Source organism: Bos grunniens, chromosome 23 (genome assembly GCF_055505025.1).
Source record: "Bos grunniens cultivar Pamir isolate PY7600 chromosome 23, Bosgru_T2T1.0, whole genome shotgun sequence".
NCBI lineage: Eukaryota > Metazoa > Chordata > Mammalia > Artiodactyla > Bovidae > Bos > Bos grunniens.
Window position 1 is genome coordinate 46,218,650 of NC_141187.1, and position 24,657 is coordinate 46,243,306.

General features: G+C 43.4%; 1 protein-coding gene across 18 annotated transcripts in view; it reads left to right on the top strand.

Annotated features, from left to right (window-relative positions):
• Positions 1 to 774: 774 nt before the first annotated feature.
• Positions 775 to 24,657, top strand: part of ADTRP (androgen dependent TFPI regulating protein) — an 89,333-nt gene continuing 65,450 nt past the window's right edge. For 5 of the 18 annotated variants that reach the window (XR_015152550.1, XR_015152551.1, XM_086370311.1 and 2 more), the window contains exons 1-2: positions 22,502 to 22,674; positions 23,325 to 23,636. Coding sequence is in view for 12 of the 18 variants with exons in the window: in XM_086370311.1 (XP_086226437.1) it covers positions 23,484 to 23,636 (153 nt within the window). In the remaining 6 variants the exon portion in view is untranslated. Of the gene's footprint in view, positions 925 to 22,454; positions 22,675 to 23,324; positions 23,637 to 24,657 lie in introns of those variants that run through there. The other 13 variants (XR_015152548.1, XR_015152549.1, XM_086370305.1 and 10 more) reach the window with 8 other exon arrangements.

Consider the following 24,657-nt stretch of genomic DNA (forward strand, 5'->3'; position numbering starts at 1 on the left):
ACAAGAAACAAAAACAATTTAAAAAGCCTAAGGAATACCAGGAAAAGTTGGGAGGTTTCAGAAATGTCTGCTACCTTGATTATAGTGATGGTATCATGTCTTTGCATACATCTGAACTCACCAGTTTGTACACCTTAGATATGTGTGTGCATGCTAAGATGCTTTGGTCATGTCTGACTCTGTGTGACCCTATGGACTGTAGCCCACCAGGCTCCTCTGTCCATGGGATTTCCCAGGCAAAAATACTGGAGTGGATTGCCATGCCCTCCTCCAAAGGATCTTCCCAGTTCAGGGATCAAACTCGCGTCTCCCATGTCTCCTGCATTGGCAGGCAAGTTCTTTACCACTATTACCAATCTGGGAAGCCCTAGATATGTGCAGTTTTCTGTACATTGATACTTCAATAAAGCAACTTCAAAAAAAGGGAATCCAGTTTTTGCCTTCATTGATAGAAACCTTTTGTACTGCATTCACACACACACACACACGCACGCACACCTTCTCCCTCCGTTGCCCTGTTTCTGTACATTCTTCCTTCAGGTGGACAATGCTAGCTCTGCAGGGAGTTGCCTCTGAACACCCACTCACCAAAAAAAAAAAAAAAAAAAAAGTGGCTCTTGCCAGCGACTGTGCCCCACTTCCTGGGAGCCACAGCTGTCCCCATGCCTGTCATTAATCAGGTATGCTGCCTGCTCACCTTTGAGAGCATTCTCAACCAACAGCCAGCCCCAGGGACTCCCCAGACCAGAGTCGCCCTTCTCGTTCTTCTGTTTTGCAACTTAGCATGTGATGACCGTTGTTGGGAACAGAGCCATCCCTGTGGAAACCAACAAGGTGAGGCTAAGTCTTAAGAAAAACAGTTTGCAGGTAAACATCCTACCAGACCAACAGCTGGCTGGGACAGAGAGATGGCTGCATCACCAGGTAAGGGGGTGAGGGCACTGCCCGGCCGACTCAGCGTTTCTGACCTTTGGGCAAGAGGCGGCCAGTGGCTGGTGGAGCTCTGGGTTGGAAGACCCCCTGCACGCAGGAAGCTGGCATGGTCTCGACTCCCTGCCTTTTACTCTTAGGAAACTCGGGCAGCCGGAGGTGAGCTCCATGCCTGGGAGTTGGCATTTGAGCTTTATCAGGGTGTGAAGATGAGCAGTTGTGGAGAGGGCGAGGGGCCCTCCAGCGGGTGGGCAGCGATGTGGATTTGTGTGGCTTCTTAGAACTCCAGCTGGGGTTTCTGAACACTTGTTTTCTGCGCCAGTGAAGTGTTGCCAGATGTCTGCTCAATTCCAGTTCTCATGTGAAATCGCATGGAGAGGTTTAATGCCTTTTAAACTGCTTTGGTCAAAGATGACGGAGGGGTGAGGGGGTAATGAGGAATCTCCCTGCCCACTAGATACATTGAGATCTAAGAGCAGGATGCCCTTTCCTTCTCCACGTGTTCTTTTCTCCAACTTAAACACTATGCAGGGCATCTTGCTTCCTTGTGTTGTTAAAATACCCACTGAAAGTGAGCGTCTATTATCAAACTCCTGTAGGGTAAATGTCAGCAGGGTGTCAGAGAGATGTGCTTTCCAAAACACTGAACGGCCTTCCTCACCTGCACATCCTCCCCAATGATATGCTCAAGTACCCCTCCTCTAATCTAGTGAAAACTTTCCTAAACTTTAAACCACTAAGTCACTATCATGTTAGCTTACCAATACAGCACTGTTGCTGCCGGGAGGCCCCTGGCAAGTACATCTGTCATTGCAGACTCTGTGCTGCTGAGTGACCATCTCTGGAAGATCTAGACCATAAAAATCCAATGAGGCACAGATAAGAGCAAGCCAAGGTGTGTCTGCCACTTGCTGCTTTGGTTTTCACACCAATGCTAGGCCACACCAAACACATCTACCCAGCCAAGCTGTAGTGGGAGGGCCTCAGACACCCAGCATTTGAACGCACCATAAATCATCTCTGGAACACTGAGTGCATACAAGTTGAGAAAATGACCCTTTCCTTCGTCATTCTTCCTTTCAAAGCCTAGGGGTCGAGCTGTAATTTATTCTCTTCTTTACAATCAGAAAAGGGCTTCCCTTGTAGCTCAGTCAGTAAAAAATCTGCCTGCAGTGCAAGAGACCCGGTTTTGATCCCTTTGCTCAGGAAGGTCCCCCAAAAAAGTAAATGGCAACCCATTCCAGTATTCTTGCCTGGAGAATTCCATGGACAAAGGAGCCTGACGGGCTACGGTCTATGGAGTCACAAAGAGTCAGACACAACTGAGCAACTGATGCTTTCACTAACACAATCAGAAAAATTTCCCCTACACCCTGAGAAAGAATAAAGCTGAGAGGAATTTAGCACCGTCTCACTTTCATGCACTGGAGAAGGAAATGGCAACCCACTCCAGTGTTCTTGCCTGGAGAATCCCAGGGACAGGGGAGCCTGGTGGGCTGCCGTCTATGGGGTCGCACAGAGTCGGACACAACTGATGTGACATGGCAGCAGAAGGCAATGGCACCCCACTCCAGTACTCTTGCCTGGAAAATGCCATGGATGGAGGAGCCTGGTAGGCTGCAGTCCATGGGGTCGCTGAGAGTCGGACACGACTGAGCAATTTCACTTTCACTTTTCACTTTCCTGCACTGGAGAAGGAAATGGCAACCCACTCCAGTGTTCTTGCCTGGAGAATCCCAGGGACGGGGGAGCCTGGTGGGCTGCCAGACGTGTATGGGGTCGCACAGAGTCGGACACGACTGAAGCGACTTAGCAGCAGCAGCAGCAGCAGCAGCCAGCCTTATTTCCCGATGTCCCAGGTATTGACATGCACCGTGGTGCCTAGTCTTTTGTCCTTTTATTTTTCAATCAGCAAGATGAGTTACCACAAACAAGCCAGGGAAAGCTTTTGGTGGCAAAGTTTCCAGCTGGGAGCAGCAGAGGGGAAGAAAAGGGCACCCACACACACACCCACTACTGGCCCCTAAGTGCCACTCATCAAGCCTGATGCAATCCTCTCCACCCTGTCACAGCTCTTCAGCCTCTTGGCTTAAAAGGGATGAAACTGATAAGTACTTGAGAAACTCTGAGAAACATCCTGAAGGTGTATGAGAGAGTGGGGAAGAAATCTGTTGGGGGACCACAGTGGCCCCGGAGGGAGGGGAATAGGATAAGGTGCTAAATTCACGTAAACCCTCTGTATCACAGTTTATCTTGCTGGTTAGGATGCGTCATGGTGCTTCTGCTGTTAGATCTTCCTGTTGAACTAAACCAGCAAATCTCAAGGATTTGATTTAGAATGATCCCCAGAATACCTTTCTCTCAGGACTGACATGCTTTCAACGAGCAGCAAATCATAGAATTCTGCTTGAGGATTTGACTTCTGTGAAATCAAGCAACAAGAAACCTTCCTCTCTCACTTCATGAGGGTTTCCCTGAAGCCCTCTGGCACCTCTGAGCCCTCAAGATGTAACCTTAGGCAGCATTTCAAAGTAATTACAGGGCGCACTCTTATTCAGAGGGTTAGATACACAAAATATGGTTACTGCAAGCATTCTTGCTCAATTAATCACAGCTTGCCAAATTAATTCCTATAAGCAAAGAAAGAAGTTAATTTTCTAATGACCCACATTGACTTTTCGAGGTCAATGATGTCTCTAAACAAAGAAAAGAGAAGAAAGTGGTTAAAGTGAACATTGAATTGCAAGAAGACTTTATGAAGAGCCTGAATTTGAAATGGGGTTTTATTTATATTTCAACAATAGCTACCATTCTCTTAATCAGTGGGCATACGTTGAATCCTATCTTCAGAACCACGCCCTGTGTTCATGCTGGTACAGACAGGTCTGGATACACTCAGGATCTGGGGATTAGGCTCATCTATTTAGGGTCTGCATGCTTACTGGGTTTAAGAGGTTCCTAGGAAGTGAATTATTCAACTGTCTCTGTCCTCCTGATTACATAACCCATTTGTGGCAAAAAGTAAAGTGTACAGTTGGATGTCATAAGCTGTTTGTGTTCTTTTAGTGTCTTTTAGTTCTTTTAGTGTGTTCTCCTAGTGTCCCAGCGTCTACCTAAGTCTCACTGTGAACCACAAATCAAGATATCTGATTTAAACAATTGTTTTGGGGAGACTGGCAGGGGTGTGTGTGGCACAGCTGTTAATGAGACATGAATTTGCAAATAACTCTTCGGAAGCTTAAGACTAAAAAGGTATAATTTCTAAAGGATTTAGCATATTTAAAATGGATACATGCAAAACAAGCTTCCTTCTTAAGAAAGAAAATCAATTCTAAGTGTTGCGTCATAGAAACATGGTATTGCATCTGCATACATCTACACCCCTAGCCACACACTCTGCACCTCCGTTTCCCCATTTTAGCAATTCTGTGACACAGGTCATGCTTCTGAGCAGTTGTCACCACGTTATAAAGTCAAGACTGTTTTACTCACTACTAAGGGTGCCTTGATCACCCATTCCCACAGTCTCCTCCAGTTTTCTGGAGATATGAGTACAGCCCAATTATGGACTGCCTGCATGGGAGGGGCGGGGAGGGGATCTTATTCCAAAGGCTGATTCTTCCCCAGATCCACTGAAACAGAATCTCTTGGGTTGGAATCAGCGGTTAAAAAAGATCTCTAGCTAATTCTCATGCACAATGAAGTTTAGTGACCGCTGACAGCAAGACCACAAGTAAATTGGTCCATAAAGGAGCCGACCCAATGCCTTGATTTCATTCTCATATGTATCCCATTAACTGTATCTCCAGTTCACCACCAGTCTCCAATGGTCCAGTGATAAGAAAAAGAAATGTACAAGAAAGGTTTAAATGTGAGGGAGCAAAATAAGAGAAATAAAACCTAAGTAATTCATGCTAAAATGTGAAACATTTTAACTCTTTTTAATGACACCAAGACACCTAAGACATAATTACTTTTAAAGCCATTGTGATTCAGGTAACCAAGATGACTGAAATTACAAACACATTTTAATACGGATGCCTATTTAGAGCAAATGAACTAGAGACAGCAAAGCAAAGCAAAATAAAACAAAACAGAAAGAGGGGTTTTTCTTCAAAATATTTTTTTAAAATGCTTTATTAAAACATATGGATAGACAGTAAAAGTGTTAGTTGCTTAGTCATGTCTCACTCTTGGCAACTTTATGGATTGTAGCCCACCACACTCCTCTGTTCATGGAATTATCCGGGCAAGAGTACTGGAGTGGGTAGCCATTCCTTTCTCCAGGAGATCTTCCAGATCCACGGACTGAACCCTGGTCTCCTGCTTTCCAAGCAGATTCTTTACTCTCTGAGCCACCAGGAAAGCCCTGGATAGATAGTTCAGTTTAGTTCAGTTGCTCAGTCGTGTCCGACTCTTTGCAACCCCATGAACCACAGCACGCCAGGCTTCTCTGTCCATCACCAACTCCCAGAGCTTACTCAAACTCAAGTCCATCGAGTCAGTGATGCCATCCAGCCATCTCATCCTCTGTCGTCCCCTTCTACTCCTACCTTCAATCTTTCCCAGCATCAGGGTCTTTTCAAATGAGTCAGTTCTTTGCATCAGGTGGCCAAAGGACTAGAGTTTCAGCTTCAACATCAATCCTTCCAATGAATATTTAGGACTGATCTCCTTTAGGATGGACTGGTTGTATCTCCTTGCAGTCCAAGGGACTCTCAAGAGTCTTCTCCAACACCACAGTTCAAAAGCATCAATTCTTCAGTGTTCAGCCTTCTTTATGGTCCATTGCTCACATCCATACATGACTACTGAAAAAAATATAGCTTTGACTAGACAGACTTTTGTTTGCAAAGTAATGTCTCTGCTTTTTAATATGCTATCTAGGTTAGTCATAGCTTTTCTTCCAAGAAGAAAGCATCTTTTAATTTCACAACTGCAGTCACCATCCGCAGTGACTTTGGAGCCAAAAAAAATAAAGTCTCTCACTATTTCCATTGTTTCCCCATCGATTTGTCATGAAGTGATGGGACTGGATGCCATGATCTTAGTTTTCTGAATGTTGAGCTTTAAGCCAACTTTTTCACTCTCCTCTTTCACTTTCATCAGGAGGCTCTTTAGTTCTTCACTTTCTGCCATAAGGGTGGTGTCATCTGCATATCTGAGGTTATTGATATTCTCCTGGCAATCTTGATTCCAGCTTGTGCTTCATCCAGCCCGGCATTTCTCATGATGTACTCTGCATATAAGTTAAATAAACAGGGTGACAATACACAGCCTTGATGTAGTCCTTTCCCGATTTGGAACCAGTCTGTTGTTCCATGTCCACTTCTAACTGTTTCTTCCTGACCTGCATACAGATTTCTCAGGAGGCAGGTCAGGTGGTCTGGTATTCCCATCTTTTTAAGAATTTTCCACAGTTTGTGGTGATCCACACAGTCAAAGGCTTTGGCATACTCAATAAAGCAGAAATAGATGTTTTTCTGGAACTCTCTTGCTTTTTCGATGATCCAGCAGATGTTGGCAATGTGATTTCTGGTTCCTCTGTCTTTTCTAAATCCAGCTTGAATATCTGGAAGTTCACAGTTCACGTACTGTTGAAACCTGGCTTGGAGAATTTTGAGCATTACTTTGCTAGTGTGTGAGATGAGTGCAATTGTGCGGTAGTTTTAACATTTTTTGGCATTGCCTTTCTTTGGGATTGGAATGAAAACTGACCTTTTCCAGTCCTGTGGCCACTGCAGAGTTTTCCAAATTTGCTGGCATATTGAGTGCAACACTTTCACAGCATCATCTTTTAGAATTTGAAATAGCTCAACTGGAATTCCATCACCTCTACTAGCTTTGTTTGTAGTGATGCTCCCTAAGGCCCACTTGACTTCGCATTCCAGGATGTCTGGCTCTAGGTGAGTGATCATACCATTGTGGTTATCTGGGTCATGAAGATCTTTTTCGTACAGTTCTTCTGTGTATTCTTGGATAGACAGAATACCAATAAATATACATATACTGGGGACAGAGTTCAAAAGTTTTCTTGATAAGAATACATAATCAAAGGTGTTGGGAGACTACTGCTTTATTTCATTCCTTCACAATCTTGGTAGTTCAGATCAATCTAATAAATTTTTGAATTACAAAATGATACAAATACATGGTCCTCTGTGACCCCTCTTAGAAGATATCTGTATTTTAACAGGGGACAATGCTTACTCCAGAGGAAGCCACTCAAGGTGAGTTTCAGGCTTGCTGGCTGGCAGGTAGATGAGACTTTGGGGTAGAGAAGACTTTCCCATGAAAAGCATATCCAAGAAGAAACTTCTAAGGGTTCTTAACCCTTCCCTTGGCTGGGAGGAGGAAATCAAGACAAGCATGGTTTTTCAGTGAATTCATCAATTACCTTCTATTTTCCCACCTGAGTGGGCTTCAAAATTTGCTCAAGTAGGTTACTGATGGTGTCCTCAGGTAGTCTGAGGATAAGTGTCTTATTGGTGTTTCCTATATTCATATTTTTATTGCAGTTTTACATAGGCTATTTCAGTTTGAAGAATCAACTCCATGAGCACATTAATCCTTTCATTTGAAAGAATATTTTTTGTGTGTTTTGCTTGGGAAGGAAAACTCAGTTCCTTATCTTGCCTCTGTGTTTCTCTCCCTTTCACTCTACACTATAGCCAGCACATGTCTAATTCACGCTTCCCAAAATGCCAAACATTATATCTGCTTTAGAGTGATTGAGTATCCTAGTTTGCCTGGGATTGTCTTGTTTTAATGTTGAGTGTCCTGCATTCCCAGTCTTGCTCACCCAGAGCTGCACTACCCAATATGATCCTCACTTTGTTGCTGTTTAGGTGCTCAGTCGAGTCCGACTCTCTGTGACCCTATGGACTGTATTCAGCCAGGCTCCTCTGTCCATGGGATTTCCCAGGCAAGAATACTGGGGTGGGTTGCCATTTCCTTCTCCAGGGGAGATTTCTGACCCAGGGATCAAACCCACACCTCCTTCATTGTGGGCGGATTCTTTACCACTAAGCCTCCTGGACTTCCCCACTAGCCACATAAAGCAAGTTAAGTCTCAGTAAGTTAAAACAGATAAAACAGCTCCTCACTTGCACTAGCTATAGTTGAAATGTTTAATAACTACATGTGGCTTGTAGTTACCTTATTGGCCAAGGTAGACGTAAAAATCTCCAGCGTTGCAACAAGTTCTGTTGGGTAGTGCTGAGCTAGAGGGTTTTTCCAGCAATTACCTAGAACTAACATCTTTGAAAGCCGTACCCTGGTCAGGCATCACCAGTTGGTTGAGCAAACTCATGTGATGGGGCCTGCCGTCTCAGTGAACACACAGAGTGTGCTAGCTCAGCAAAGCCTCAGTGAAAACTTTTGTTTTTCAGAGTTCACATTTCCTGATGCATCAGGCTTCTGGAACCATGCCCCTAATCTTCCCGGCTCCTGGGGATTCATAAACAGTTGTTGGCATTTAGTGAAAATGGGGACATGGCATATGAAGCGAACATGACAGCAAGAAAAGACAATCTGCCTCCTCTTAAATTGTGTCCGTGAGGGATGAGGGAGCACACCAATTGTGTTCCCGTTTGTGGATTTTCCCCTGATGCACAACACAGCAAAGAGGGGAGCTGGACCTGACTGAGTTAGAGCCAAAGGAGGACATGCAAGAGGAAAACTGTCTTAGGAATGGGGGCTTTTAAGTCAGTTGCATCCCGACCCCAAGCCATCAGCTGGCTGGAGCAAGGATGCTTCTCTTACAAAGTGGCCAAGAGTCACGGAGGACACAGCACTTTGACAACACCCCTGCTCCTCCAGGTCTAAGGAGAATTAGAAACAGAAGCAGGAACAAACCGCCCATTGGTCAGAAGAGTCTTTCCTGCGAGATCTAATTGTGAGCACAGGGATTTATTTGTTTCAATAATAGGTTAAGCACCTACTATGGGCCCTACTCTTGAGTCGTTCATTGTCTAGGAGGGGGGATTAATATGTTCGCTGGCTTTTAAAATATAAAGTAACCAATGGTTGTTTGTGAAGACAGTGATGATGATAATCATGACGGTGATGACTAACATTTATTGAGAGCTTTCCACGTGGCAGGCTCTACTCTGAGTGTTCTACGTGAAGAAATAAAAAAAACACTTAGGAATATAGATGCCGGAAGAACCCCCAGGTGACTATGTAACACACTTTCAAAACTTCCAGGAAATTTAGCAAATAAACAAAGCAAAAGTCTCACAAGTTGCTTGAAAAAATAGCCTAGTAAATCGATTTAGACAATGAATGTTATTTTTCAAATAACCTTCTTTATTTTGGAATGACTTTAGATTCACAGAGTAGTTTCAAAGAAAGCACAGAGTCCCCATATGATAATTGGTTTCTGAGTCAGAGAGAAATGCCTTCAAGTCCCAGTTCTGCTATTTACTGTTATGCCCTTGGATAAGTTATTTAACCACTCAGATCCTCAGATGTGGCTTCCTCAATTGTAAAACAGCACAATAGAAGCTACTTTGGAGGGCCGTGGGAAGGAAAACAATGAGAGAATTTGTGTAAAGTGCTTTGTACATGCTTGGGCCACTGATGTGCTTACTAAACAGTGCATTATTATTTATGTGGGTCAGATCTTTGTTTTAATGAATTAATGAAAATAATATGTCATAATAATTTTAAATGGCCAATACTTAATAGCTATGGTTTTAGCTGGGAAAGATTGAGAGCAGAAGGAGAAGGGGGCAACAGAGGATGAGATGGGTGCATAGCATCACCAACTCAGTGGACGTGAGTTTAAGCAAACTCCGGGAGATAGTGAAGGACAGGGAAGCCTGGTGTGCTGCAGGCCCTGGAGTTGCAAAGGGTCGGGCACGACTGAGCGACTGCACAACAATAACCGCGTAGTTTCCGCACTTCAGAGGACATGTTCTATTTCCTCATCTTGGTCCTTTTCTCAGGCAGTTGAAGAGGTGCTCAGTCTACCCTTCAACAGACTCAGTCTGCATCAGGCCAAAGGGATGCAGCCTCACTTTGTCTCACAGTGTGAACATGTCTCTGCCCACCCACAGAGATGGAGGGGCAGTGGAGTGTACGTACCCACTGTCTTAGATAGCTCAGGCAGAGACAACCAAAACACCACAGACTGGGTGACTTAAGCACAGAAACTTATGCCACATGGTTCTGGAGGCAAAAAGTCCAAGACCAAGGTGCCCGCAGACCCAGTGTCTGGTGTGAGACCACTCTGTGGCTTGTAGATCATCGTCTTCTCATTGTATCTTCACAAGGCAGAGAGCAGAGACAGGAAGCAAACTGTCCAGTGTATTCTCATAAGAGCACTAATCCCGTCTTGAGGGCTCCAGCCTCATAACCTAATTACCCCTCAAAGCGTCTCCAAACACCGGCTAGTTGGGAACTACAGTTTCAACACGTGAGTTCTGAGAGGACACACTCTGACCATGGAATCCATGCAGGATGCGAGGCTGAAATACCCTCCTCTGGTCTGCTCAGGGGGGTCCCTGAGAGGGCTCACACTGCACCCCCTCGGGAGCCCTAGACATGGGCCCAGGGGCTCCTTCTTCTGTGCACTTGGGGAAAGTTCCATAGCTCAGGGTCCCGCTGTCCCCCTGCTGGGCTGGGGCTGGAAGCGGCAGGGCAGAGAGACAGGAGGACGTTTTACAACTTCTTCCCTTTTCTTTCCCGTCTACGATCTCTGTGGTCCTGAGAGCTGTTTCTCTGTTTCTCAAACTCAGAGAACTCCCAGGATCCTTGGGCCCCTGTGTGTCCATCAGAGCCACACACGTGTGTCCCCATCTGAGTGGAGGAAGAGTCACTCCTGCTCTCTGATTCCTTCAGAAGAAAATACTAACTAGATAATATTTGGGCTATGAATTCAAAATCAGTTTTCGGAGGCTTCAGAATTTGGTCAACAGTTGAACACACTTGAATTTTTCCATATGTCACTCTGTTAGCAGAAGACTTCTGATTATTACTTACAATCCCCCTTGATTAAAGCCAAGACTCCAGGTCAACACTTAGCATTTACTTTTCTTCTTATCTACCCTTGCCCACATGAACTCGCCCCCATTACACACACACACACACACACACACACACACACAAAGAAAGAGGTGTGATAATCCACAAACCTTGGACTTCAAGTCTATTTCAGTTGCTCTTTTCAATTCCTAAGAAGCTACTCAGGGTGCACTGGGAAATTCTGAGTTACAGACTTAATGGAAAGCCCCAGGTCAAGAGTAACAGCTCTTCTTCAGTTTAAAAGTTAATGTTGACCTTAAGAGAATTCTAAAATATGCTTGGAAATTGTTCCCATCAAATGTTTTCTGCAAAGAGTTCAGCCTTCTTGCAACGAAGAACCTATTTGACAGATTTAGCACCTCAGCATGCCCTTCACCAAAGATACACTGTGAAAGTTGGCCCTGCCACTTTCCGTTCCTGTACTTTCTAGCAGTGAGGTACCTGTCGGTTAGACGGGCATTCTGACCAGGTGCCAGCTGTGAGGACAGACGGGCTGGGGGTAATTCCCATCATGAAACCTAACACTGACTGAGTACTTACTTAGCACTTCACATGTACTGTCTCATTCAACATCTGATGAGTTGGGCACTCTTATTATCCCATTTTACAGTTGAAGAAACTGAGATTCAGAGATTCATTCACTTGCTTGCTGTCACACAGGTGAGGAGAAGTGAAACTAGGATTTGAAGAAGGACACACTGACTTCGGAGCCCACACTCTTGGCCATTAAGTGACCAGGCTTTGCCTCACTTCACTCCGGAGTCCACGCTTCTTTGGAAGTCAACATTTAGCTGCAGACCAGCAGGCTCACCAAACAGAAAGCAATCTGAGGCCCACCCAAATCATCCAGCATTTTGCAAACCCTTCCTCAGTCACCCCCTCTCTCTCAGTAGCGCTGTAGTGATGTCCCTGATGGGAGAAGAGCAGCAGTGCTGGGACTGCGCGCTGGGTTTTCCTGTGTGGCACTTGGCTTCTAGGCCCAGTGTATTCTCTCTTAGCTCCTGAGACGGTCCTCACTTTGAAAGCTACAACTAGACTCATAGGACCAGGGATGCTCTCTTTAACACCATCAAAGACCCAAAAACTTTGTAAAAGCTGTTCTGTGTTATTACAACAGTTGGGAGTCAATAGGCCTGCCGTGAAACAATCACTGTTTCCGAGAACAGAAAAAAAGTCACCTCCTCAGCACTTCAAGTAGCTCATTGGCGAAGAGGGCTCGTGGTTTGAGGTCAGCCTTGAAGACAAGTGGCTAGGCTTCATCTACTCCCTATGTAGACCTTTTCCATATCATTTTAACATTACTCCCTCTGAATCTTGGAAGGTGGATAGGGAAGGGGAAAAGGCAGAATATCATGGGAAAAGTTTTGATATCTTTGAAGACAAGTATACAAAGGGTTGATACTGGAGTAGAGGGTCAGGAAGAGACCTTACCTCTGACCAGCTGAGAAGCCGCTGTGCTTCTGTCAACAGGAGCTCACAAGCCATAAAACATTCTCATCCTGAGCAGGCCAGGTTTCAAAGAAATCTACTGTTCTTGAAGGTAAGAGAGAGATGTTGAGTTTATTCTGCATTGGCATGTGATTTATTTTTGGCACCAATAAAAACTGGAATCCCTTTGAGTAGCCCCAAAATGCCATGATTCTGGAGGAGAATGATGGAAAATGTACCTCCACCAACCAGACAATGTGAAACATTCTAGATGAATAATTGATACATAATGATTCAGACAGGGTTGGCAGACAGAAAATGCCAAAGGGGCCTACAGATTTGACCTTAAACTTCAGCCATTTTGTAAACAAGTATTCCGGGAGGTTTCACTTCATTTTCATACAGGTCAAGTGTGGCATTTCTATTCAGGGGTCAGTCGAGTAAATTATTAACCAAAACAACTCCTTTTGACCAAATGAGTCAACTCTACAATGAACAATTTGGCAGTTTGTGTGTGTTTTTGGATCTTTTTGTTTACTTTTTTGTTAAGGGGATTTAAAAACAAAACAAAACAAAAAACACAGCAACTTTTTCCTTGCTTTTATGAAACACTGCCCTATGTTTCCAGGCAGAAAAGCAAAAAAACTTTCAAAAGGTCGCCTGATGTCATTTCAGCAATGCAGAAATGAGAAGAAAACCAACTAACATGAAAAAAAAAAAAGATGTATTGGATAACAATCTTTGGCAGATGTCTTAAAGCAGAATGTATAAATATGCCTGCCATAGACGTAATACTAAGAGGATTTCACCTTGAAACTCGATAGCTGTAGTTCCTTAATAAAGACCACTTGTTTGTCAAGGGCTAGATTAATCTCTGAGCTGGGTTCTACAGGAAATCAAATTCTGGTCCATTATAGGAGTCATTATCAATATCCTCCCTGAGCATAAATTTGAGATGGAACAAGAGGCAAATAAAGCCTTTCCTCATTCCAAGCCAGTGCATGTAAACACAGACTGAGGTCCTGAGGTGCTTCTCCAAAGCGTCAGGGGAGAGCATGCTCCCATCTCCCCACAGGATCATGGCCTGGTCCATATGGAGGACGTTGAATTCTTCTGGTTTCTATAGAGTAATGGTCTTCACTTTAGGGGTGATTTTCTCCCCATGGACTTTTGGTAACGTCCAGAGATACTTTTGGTTGTAATATTGGGACCCCGGTGGCACCAAATACACAAAGTAAATCAAGGTAGCATCACAAAGGCTCAGGAAATTAGGTTGTCATTGGAACCATGGTCTACGAAAGTCAGGCCAGGACCTGTGTGCTAACCTTAACAGGGTGACTGATCGCTCAAATAAAAGATTTAAATAGGATTCAGAGAGTCTTAAGATAATAATCAAAATTTCTAGGATACAACTGAAAACCCTGGCCATAACAAGAACCAGAAAAAGCGCAGCTTGAATTCAAAGAAACAATCAACTTCTACCAACACAGAAATGAATAGGATATTGGATTTATCTGACAGAGAGTGTAAAGCAGCTTTACATTAATTTAATATGAAGCATTAAAAAATGCTTTAATGGGCAGTTGAAAATTCTCTTGAAACAGATAAAAAATAGAAAATATCCACAAAGAAGTAGAAGCTATAAAAAAGAACCCAATTAAAATTATAGAATTGAAAGATACAGTAATAGAAGAAAAACAAAAAACCTCACTGAATGGGCTCAGTACCAGAGTAGAGATAACAGAGGATACAACCAATTAACCTTTTTTTTTTTTTAAAGGAAGTTCCATTTATTTATTGAAGGATAATTTTTTTACAGAATTGTGCTAGTTTCTGCCAAATATCATTTCTGGACCAATTTACTCAAGTCAAAAACCAGAGAGAAAATAGACCGGAAAAAAACAAAATCTAATTAGAAGAGCCTTTGGGAACTGTGGGACAACAACTAAAGATCCAAAATTCATACCATTGGAGATCCAGAAGGAAAATAGAAAAAGAGTTAGATTGAAAGAGCATTTTTTTTAATGGCTGAAAATTTCTCAAATTTGGTAAAAGATATAAATCTACAGACTTAAGAAACTACACAATCTCCAAATATGGGAAGTCCAAAGAAATTCAAGCCACAACACATTGTAAATACACTTCAGAAAACTAAAGATAGTTTTCAAAACAACCAGAGACAAATGAAGCATTAACCATAGCGGAACATAGCTTCAAATAAAAGCATGTTTCTTACCTAAAACAGTGGAGGCCAGAAGGAAGTTGCACAGTATTTTCAAGTGCTGAAAGAAAAGAACTGTTAACAGTGAATTCTGTATCTTAGAAAACTATTCTTTAGGAATGAAAGGGAAATAAAAACATTCTCAGATGAAGGAAAACTTAAAAGAATTTTGTTACTAGCAGACTTGCCCTTAAACCATGGCTACAGGAATTACAGTCAGCCCTCCCTATCTATAAAGACCCTGGTGGCTCAGTTGGCAAAGAACCTGCCTGCATGCCGGAGACCTGGATTCGATCCCTGGGTCGGGAAGATCCCCTAGAGAAGGAAATAGCAACCCATTTCAGTATTCTTGCCTAGAAAATTCCATGGACAGAGAAGCCTGGCGGGCTACAGTCCATGGGGTTGCAAAGAGTCAGACATGACTGAACATGTCCATATCTATGAGCTCCACATCTACAGATTCAACCAACTGTGGGTCAAAGATATTCCCCACCTCCCAAAATTCCAGAAAGTTCCAAAAAGCAAAAGTTGAATTTGCCAGACAGAAATTATTAACATAAAATTTTTATTGTTTTTGTAACTATTCATAGACACACCTCATTTTCTTGCACTCTGCTTCATTGTACTTCACAGATAATTGCCTTTTTTTTTTTTTTAAATTGAAGGTCTGTGGCAACCCTGCATCAAGTAAGTCTATCAGCACCAACTTTCCAACAGATCTGTCACTGCGTGTCTCTATGTCGCATTTTGATAACTCTCACAATATTTCAAACCTTTTCATTATTATTATATCTGTTTGGTGTTCTGTGATCAGTGAGTTTTGATGTTTCTACAATGACTCAGATGATGGTTAGCATTTTTTACTAATAAAGTATTTTTTAAATTAAGTTATGTACATTCTTTCAGAAATAATGCTACTGCACACTAAATAAACTATCAGATCAGATCAGATCAGATCAGTCACTCAGTCGTGTCCGACTCTTTGCGACCCCATGAATCGCAGCACTCCAGGCCTCCCTGTCCATCACCAACCCCCAGAGTTCACTGAGACTCATGTCCGTTGAGTCAGTGATGCCATCCAGCCATCTCAGCTTCTGTCGTCCCCTTCTCTTCCTGCCCCCAATCCCTCCCAGCATCAGGGTCTTTTCCAATGAATCAACTCTTCGCATGAGGTGGCCAAAGTACTGGAGTTTCAGCTTTAGCATCATTACTTCCAAAGAAATCCCAGGGCTGATCTCCAACTATAGAAGGCTGTAAATACAATTTTTATATGCCCTGGGAAACCAAAAAATTGTGAGTGACTCACTTTATGATGTTATTTGCTTTATTGTGGTGGCCTGGACCTGAACCTGTAATATCCCCAAGATCTGCCTGTACATAGCATTTATTCTACAGTAGGGACTATAAGTAATTTAGAGATTTAACACGTACAGGAGGATGTACCTAGGTTATAGGCCAATGCTACACCATTTTATATAAGGGACTTGAGCATGTTTGGATTTTGGATCTGCAGGAGGTCTTAAAATTAATCACCCAAGGATCTTGAGGGATGTCTATAATTCTAACTGGAAGACGATGACAAAAGGATGAAGCTTGAAGCATCAGAAAGGATGAAAGAACAATGTCGAGAGCAGATATGTGGCCTAAACAATCGACTAACTCTTCTCATGAGTTTTAAAAATTACTTGATGAGGAGAACAAAAACTGTAACACAATCTGATTTCTAAGAGTATGATATTAAAAGTGGGGAAAGTGAAGGGAGTAAAATGGAAGTAAGAAATCCAAGAGGCAAACTGTAATGCCAGCAGGCTGTAATAAGCACGTGTGTGTTGTCATACCCAGAGCAGTCATTAAGAAAACGACACAGACACATACACTCAAAAATACTATGATTAAACCAAGACAGACTCTTAAGAAGTGTTTAATGAACACACAGCAGGCATGAAAGGAGGAACAGTGGTAAAAAACAAACAAAAAACAGAGGAAACAAGTAACTAAGTGGAAAACTTAAGTCCTAATAAACTAAAACCTACCTTAACTGTAATTGCCTAAATATATCTATTGAAAGGCAGAGACTGGCACAGTGCCTCACAACTCGTCTATGATACTTACACGAAACTTGCTTTAATGTCAACAAAATAGATAGGCTGACAGTAAAAAGATTAAAAATATGTACCATGTAAGCATTCATTCAAAAAGAAAGAATAATATTAATATCAGATAAAGTAGGCTTTATCTGAGCAAAGAAACTTATTAGAGACAAAGTGATACATTACAAGTGTTACAAGGATTAATCACCAGGAAGGTAAGTGATTCTGAAGTTGTATATACCAAATAATAGAGTCTTATACACATAAAGGAAAAACTGAAAGGCTGGAAAGTAGAGATAGCCTAATTTATAATTATTGTTAGGGCCTTCAATACTGCTCTTCAACAAATGACATAATTATTAGATAAAAAATCAGCAAATTAGAGTGCAGTTTCTATATACAAATATACATGACTCAAACATGGTACTGTACAGGCTGCTAAAACAAGGTAGCCAGAGCTTAACCGCTAACCTTCTTGTGGTGAATTTCCCAGGAAAATAGGCATTCACATGAGTTTTAAAAGGTTGAAACTGGAATTACTGATTGGTCAATATTGAATACATTTCTTAACTTTGCTGATTAGTTCAACATGTAGAAGTCTATCTGAAATATCTGAGTTCTTTCATGAGAAAACTCACACATTTCTGATTAACACAGTTTTGCAAAACATGGAATCTGACATGGCATTAAAAAAGTCATTTGTAGGTACACAGCTTCTCTTTAATAACTTCATCAGACCTCACATAATCAAGTGATACACTAATTCAAGCAAGAGAAATACACTTGAAAATTTTAGAACTTGGGTACAAAACAAAGTAATTCAAGAAATAGTGAAAACTCACTGGCCTGATTGTTAAGACACTTGTGTTCTGGTCATTGGTCCCCCCATTAATAGCTGTGTGATTTGGGGCAAGTCCCTTAACCTCTCTGAGCTTTAATTTCTCATCTGACCTCAAACCGTTCTTTCCTGCTCTAAACCTTCAAGACAATGTGAGTCAATTTCATGCTTGTAAACAGGAAGAGTTCTTTGGCCTTGCAACTGAAAACGCACCATTAAAATTATCAAGAGAACTCAGCTCCTTTGAGTGGGTCCAAGAAGGTTAATACAGACACTGCATTCTACTGTGAAAGCAGAGCTGGATTAGAGAGTAAGGTAGATCTGGATCGGGTTTCCCAATGCAACAGCCAACATGAAGGCTAGGAAAGTTCTCATAGATTGGAAAAGGGAAAAAAAAAAAAGGTTCTGATGCCTTTCAGAGTTGGCTTGGTTTGGTGACTGGAAACCCACACGTGGTTTCACCAAACGGACTTCAGATGGGAACCTTTAATAAATGTTCTAGCTTTTAAAAAGCAGGGCAGTAACAATGACATCTAAGAGAAACAAGTGCTGTTAGATGGGACATAAATAACCCAAAGGGTGAAACACTTCATTCTAACTCAGTCCTCAGCCGCTTGTACAGCAAATGGATGAGGGGCCCTAGGGATGCAAAGTCCACTGGAAGGAAGATGCTAATCTCCCTGAACTTGGCTTCAACTGGGCATGACACACATTTAATTATTTCCAGAAACATCTACTTTTTACTGGGGGAAAGAGCCATTAGACGACTGTGGGGGTGATATTGGTTCAGAGGCAGCAGGGCTTCTAGATAAATACAAACAGCTCTGGGTGATGAGAGCAGTAAAGATCAGGAAATCCAAGGGTAAGAGAAACTTCCCCTGCCCCAGGCAGATATTAAGAAAACCACAATACCAGAACTGATCCATGCAAACAAAGTTTATTAGCATCTAGAATTTACCTGCTATCTTAAACAGTGCTGGCTTCCCAGGAGGCTCAGTGGTAAAGAATCCACCTACCAATGCAGGAGATGCAAGTTTGATCCCGAGTTGGGAAGATCCCCCGGAGAAGGAAATGGCAACTCCAGTATTCTTGCCTGGGAAATCCCCTGGACAGAAGAGCCTGGTGGGCTACAGTCCACAAGGTCACAAAAGAGTCAGACACGACTTAGTGACTAAACATCAACAACAAATAAAAAGTGCTGAGGACCCAGAGGTGTATCAGATACCCCGGGAGGCGCTCATAATCTGATTGGCTCCCCAGAATTGCAGCAGAAAGAGGTAGCCCCCACTCAGCTGGGAATTTAATAATGGGACTGTTCACTAAAGGGTGGATGAAGTGAAGAGAGTGTGCAAGGGCTGTGGAGGTATAGATCAACTTTGAAAGGAATGAGCCAAATTGAAATGGCTCTTTATAGGTTAACAGGGTAAGTGGAATACAGATAAGTTCCACCAACTTGTCTTGAAGCTTAAAGGGACTAAGATTGACCAGTTAGTTTGCTTAGCATCGTCAGCTGGAGGGGTCCCTCCCTTGCGCAAGAATGAAACCATAATCCTTCAACCTTTTCGCCATAACCTCAAGAATTTTGAGCTCCACGGCCCTTAATTCCCTCTCACCATTGGGCTACCCGCGGCCATCACTGTGAAGGGTCTTCCACTAACCCTTCCACTGTGGTTGGTGCTATGGCATGCCTGGAAGTGGGTGTGCATCTGCGAGGGCATGGGGCTTCCCTCCAGTCTCTTTAGAGGCAAGCCCCCTTCAACTACTCCTTTAGCCCAGTAGACATCCTGGCTTTAGGAAGCGAGACAATCACCACCTCTTACTTGAGGGAACTAACACCCCAATGGAAGCCAACGTCTGACCAGCTCAAGGTCACGCAGTAGATGCAAGCCCACATTTGAGCCCCTGCCCTTTTGCACTTCATCATTCTGTGGGTGGCCTAGGAATGGGTTATCGTTTCTGTCAGACAAAACTGTTCCCTGTGTTGGTGGCCATAACAACTTTGTTCAGGGAGATGACATTAATTCTTACTTTCTCCTGCACAACCTCCAGAGTCTCCCCTGCTTTAGTCAATGCATTCATCCTTAACTCTGTCTTCTGTATATTTAGAATGACAGAATAAATTTGCAGGCTAATTTAGGCTCCATTAGTACGCTCTGCCTGCCTCTATTACAGTACTTATCACATCGTGCTATAATTTTTTGTTTACATATCTGTCTCTGCCATTTGACTGTGAGTTCCTACAGGGATTAGCCTATGTCTTGCTCATTGTAGTACTGTACCTCCTCCCCAGAAGCCAGCAGCTGAACATTTTGAGTATAGTAGGTATTTAATGAATGAAACAGCTTTATAGTAAGGTTCAATAGACAAGGGGCTTCCCTTGTGGCTCAGCTGGTAAAGAATCCACCTGCAATGCGGGAGACCTGGGTTTGATCCCTGGATTGGGACGATCCCCTGGAGAAGGGAAAGGCTACCCACTCCAGTATTCTGGCCTGGAGAATTCATTAGACAAACACACCCACTATGCACATATTCATTTATTCAACAGATATTTATAAAGTTCTTATTGTGTGCTTAACACTATGCTAAGCTCTAGGAATCAAAACACACCACCTGTCTGTGTTTGAGAGATAATGGGACACACAAAAAGATAAATTCCTAATTGTTATAGACTGTGTTTCTCCAAAATTCATGAGTTGAAATCTTACCCCCAAAGTGATGGTATGGGGAGATGTCACCTTATGAAGGTGATTACGTCATGAGGCTGGAGCACTGGTGAGGGGGCTGGAGTCACTACAAACGGTGCCCCAGAGAGCTGCTGGCCGCTTCCCACACGTGCAGCAATGTGACTGTCTGGAAAGCAAGCTCTCACCAGACAGGATCTACCGGCATCTTAGCCTTGGACTTCCCAGCCTCCAAAACTGAGATAAATAAGTTTCTGTTGTTGAAAAGCCACTCCATCTGTGGTATTTTTGTTACAGCACTAAGACACTAATCATCATGCAATTTGCAGAGATGCACAGGGTATTAAGGGAGACTAGAAGTGGCTATTCAACATGGCCTGGTTGAGGAGAGGTTCAGGTAAGGGTTCTAAGAGAAGGAAACTGCTGAGCTGTATTAGTAAATGGTTATGGGATACCAAGTCAAAGACATGTTAGGAGGAGGCCTCCAGGGAGAAGAAACAGTAAGGGTAAGGGTACAGGACGTGACATAGCCGGTGTAATTGGAAACTCTGCCAATTTGGATTGTAGGAGGAGCATTAAGTATGAGACAAGAGTGCGGCAGGAAACAGCATCAAAGCTAGGTGAGAGGGGCCACTTCATCAAGTTATGGGACTTGGATATTATTCTATTAATGATACCGACACAGTAAAGGGACCTGAGTTGAGGAGAGACAGAGATGTTATAAGGTTGGCATTTTAGGTTGAATCACTCCCTGACCGTGTGAAGAACACAGTTGGGGGATGAGGCGAGAATTAGGAAAATCAGGTAGAACAGAGTTACTGTAGTACTAGAAAGAGATGAAGACTTGCACTAGGGCAGCTGCAGAAGAAATGGTGAGAGGAGGACTGGCTCGGGCTGGATTGGGAGATGAACTTGGCACCGTGAGAGAGAGGAAACAAGGAGGACTCCCAGGAAGAGAATGGGTCCATACTCACAGAGAAGGGAGGGAACAGTCAGGTGTGGGGCAAGGTAGTGAGTTCATCTTATACATCTTGAGTTTGGGGCGCATCTAACTAATTGAGGGAATGTCCAACATGTAGCTGAAGATATGCTTGAAGCTTGATGGGGATGGGGAGAGGGTTGGGACCAGAAGTATGAAATTTTGACCACAAGCTAGAAAGCAGTGGTAGAGACCAAGATGATGGCAAAACCACTGCGGTAATACATAGTGTGAGATGGACAAAGGGCTGGACCAGCTCCCTGGGAAACGCCAGGGAGACTGAGGCCTTTGTCTCCTCTCCTTTCCCAATATTTCTTCAAATCCTTACCCATCTGCAGACCTGTGCTTGAGATTTTGTATAAAGAGATAAAAGTCCCTCAATCCATGATGATGCTTACTAGGAATCCATCCTGGGGGATATAGCACAGGGAGTCACATGAGCACCAAGTTTTAAGATGTATCTGATCCTTTCCTGAGAGAATTTTCTGATGGAAGAAGTAGAGGAAGTGGAGAAATATTGCAAAGGGAGTCTGAGGGTGGACAGAGCACATATGGTTCCTTTGTGGTTAGGCATGATGGCTCAGATGGTAAAGAATCCACCTGCCATGTGGGAGACCTGGGTTCGATACCTGGATTGGGAAGATTCTCCAAAGAAGGGAATGGCTACTCATTCCAGTATTCTGGCCTGGAGAATCCCCACGGACAGAGGAGCCTGGTGGGCTACCGTTCATGGGGTCGCAGACTTGGACACAACTGAGCGATTTTCACTTCACTCTGGTTAGGGTTCAGACTGGAACTCAACCTGCCTCTTAGTTTCTGTTGAATGCATTCAGCTCGGGCTTCAATTTTCTCATCTGAAAATGAGGATTACACTAGAACGTGCTTCATAGCGGTGTTTAGAGTGCTGCACAAAGCACTTGGAACAATACCTCCCGCACGATAAGTACTATATTAGGCAATATTGTTATATTCGGTGTTAACTTGGGCTGTGGACCTGTGTATGGGATTTTATATTTCTCATTTCCCAGACTGCCCTTTCCTTTGAGAATGGTTCCAATGCAGACCTTATACTGTTGGCTCAGGCTTGCTCTTCCCTCGTGTTTAGCACCTGATGTCTAGGATCCAGTGATTCCTAGGAGGTAGTTTGCTTGTGTTTTGCACTCCAGGTACAGCCTGCTGTTCTTTCCCCTAGTTCCTGCGAGCTCTGATTAAATCACCAAGCACCGCCCACTCCAGACTTACTAACTGCACCAAGAGCACTTCCCTCAGGGACCTGCTCAGAACCCTCCGAGCCAGTTGCCCGGGGGAAACAAGCTGGTGATGTCACAAGGTAGACACTTTCAGACCTCTCTGAGGCCCCCTCTGTAGGGCCTGTGGCAGGGCCCAGTTCTGAAAACTTTGCCCAGCCTGAGCATATTCTTGTCCACTCCAAGGCAATGCAGAGACCCTCATTCCCTTCCAGCGGTGTCCGAACTCAGGTATGTTGGGGTCATGGCCACACGTCTCTTCCTGGTTCTCTGGCTACAGACCTCTTGCTGTACTTCTTCCCTCCCAGGGAATAGAAATGCCTATGCAAATGGAGTGTGTGGGACAGCTCTCAGTAACTCTTGGTTCTCTAGCATACAGATAAAAATCCGGGGGGTGGGGGGAGGCAGCTAAAACCCTGGGGCTGATCGATAGAGGATCAAAGGTTATTTCAGATTTCAGAGGGCCTCAGAGACCTTCGGAGCAAGATTACAACACCCTTCCCATTTCTAGTTGCTCCCGTCTGTGTGCTAAACGTACCCACAATCTCTTCCACCAATCTTTTCCACCAGGTTTGTCAACCTCATTCTCATTCTCTCAGGATATATTATGGCAACTTCCTCACGCTTTCCTTTCCCCAAAGGACAGGGTAGAAAAGAGAATATCTGGCTGTGAGGATATTTCACTAGACTTGACTTACCGATGAGGTCATTTAATCATGCCCCACCCTAGCCAAATAGTGCAAAGGGCACTTCTTGCATTGCTCTCTGCCCTCTTCAAAGCCTAAATACTGAAATGCACAAGCAAAGCTGCACATTCCCCGCTACTTTCTAAATGAAGGCATCTGAGACTCAGCCGTAATCCTGTCCCCCACGTTTATCAGGAACAGGAGCCTATGAGGGAAGCAAAACCCAGCTGCGTTGGAGTTGTCAGTCCCAGAGGGGTGTGTTTTACGGTGCTCGTCTCTGGCCTGCCCTAGGGCTTCTGCTGTTACAAGGACTCTGGAAGGAAGCTGCTCACTGCTCTCTGCTTAGACCTAGCCATGACGAGGACATCTACGTGTGTATATCACTTGTTTGTCTTGAGCTGGTATATCTTCCTCAACTTTTATATCTCACGAGAAGGAGAGGATCCGCGGAAATCCCAAATCTTTCTAAATGGGGGACAATGGAAGTACCTAACATTCCTTAATCTGGTAAGTACGCATCAGGAAGCAAGCTATTTGTCTCTAATATCAGTGCCTTAAACGTTAACACCCTTTGATTTTATCCAGTACAAAATTCCATGATCTTTCTTCTTCATAGTTTGTGAGTTTGGGGATTCTCTTTTACTTGGCAATTTGCTCTGAGAAACCCACTTTGGGAGTTATCCATAGCTACCTCTTGTGCTGACTAATTGTGAAACACTTTTTAAAATTCTCTTTTAAAGAAACTTATCTCTTTTTTTAAAAATTATTAAAAATTGTTATTTTTAAAAATGTTTAACTGGAAGATAATTGCTTTACAATGTTGTGTTGGGTTCTGCCATACAACAGTTGGAATCAGATATTAGTCAGTTCGTCCCGCCCACTCCTTCCCCTGCTGTGTCCACAACTCCTTGCCCCCATTGGATGTTTATTTCTCCTCTGCTCAAGCCCCCTCATGAATATGCATGTTCCCTTAGCTTGAAACCTCCCCAGTTTTGCTATTTGGGGAGACACTACTTGAGGAGAGATCCCCAGTGTTCTCCTTACCTGCTACAGGTAATAAATCCTTCCTTCTCAGGAAAAAAAAAAAGAATCTTACCCTGAAGTGCTTCTCAGATGAGCCTAAACGAGGAACTAAAGTCATAGTCTCATGGTTTCCTTATGACATTGACAACATATGCAGAAGAGATTTTGAACTTTGCTTGGGGAAGTCTGTGAGGGAAGGCAGAGTGGCGTATGTTGCGTAGGAAGTGCAATTTCCAGTGGAGGAATAATGCCATTTTACAGCACACCCAGACTAACAGATTTATCTAAGAAAAGCAAATACATTTTGCCACATTCAGATCCCACTTCAATTTTTTTATAGGCTCAGGCTCTATCTTAAAGGACAAATCACCCAACCAAATGGCAAATGCACATTTTCAACCATCCACAAACCAATCATATCGCTTGCTCCTTTCTTCTCTTCCTAGCCCAGCTGACCACAATGGGATGAATGAAATGATGAAGTATAAGTGAACGGGAGAAAAAT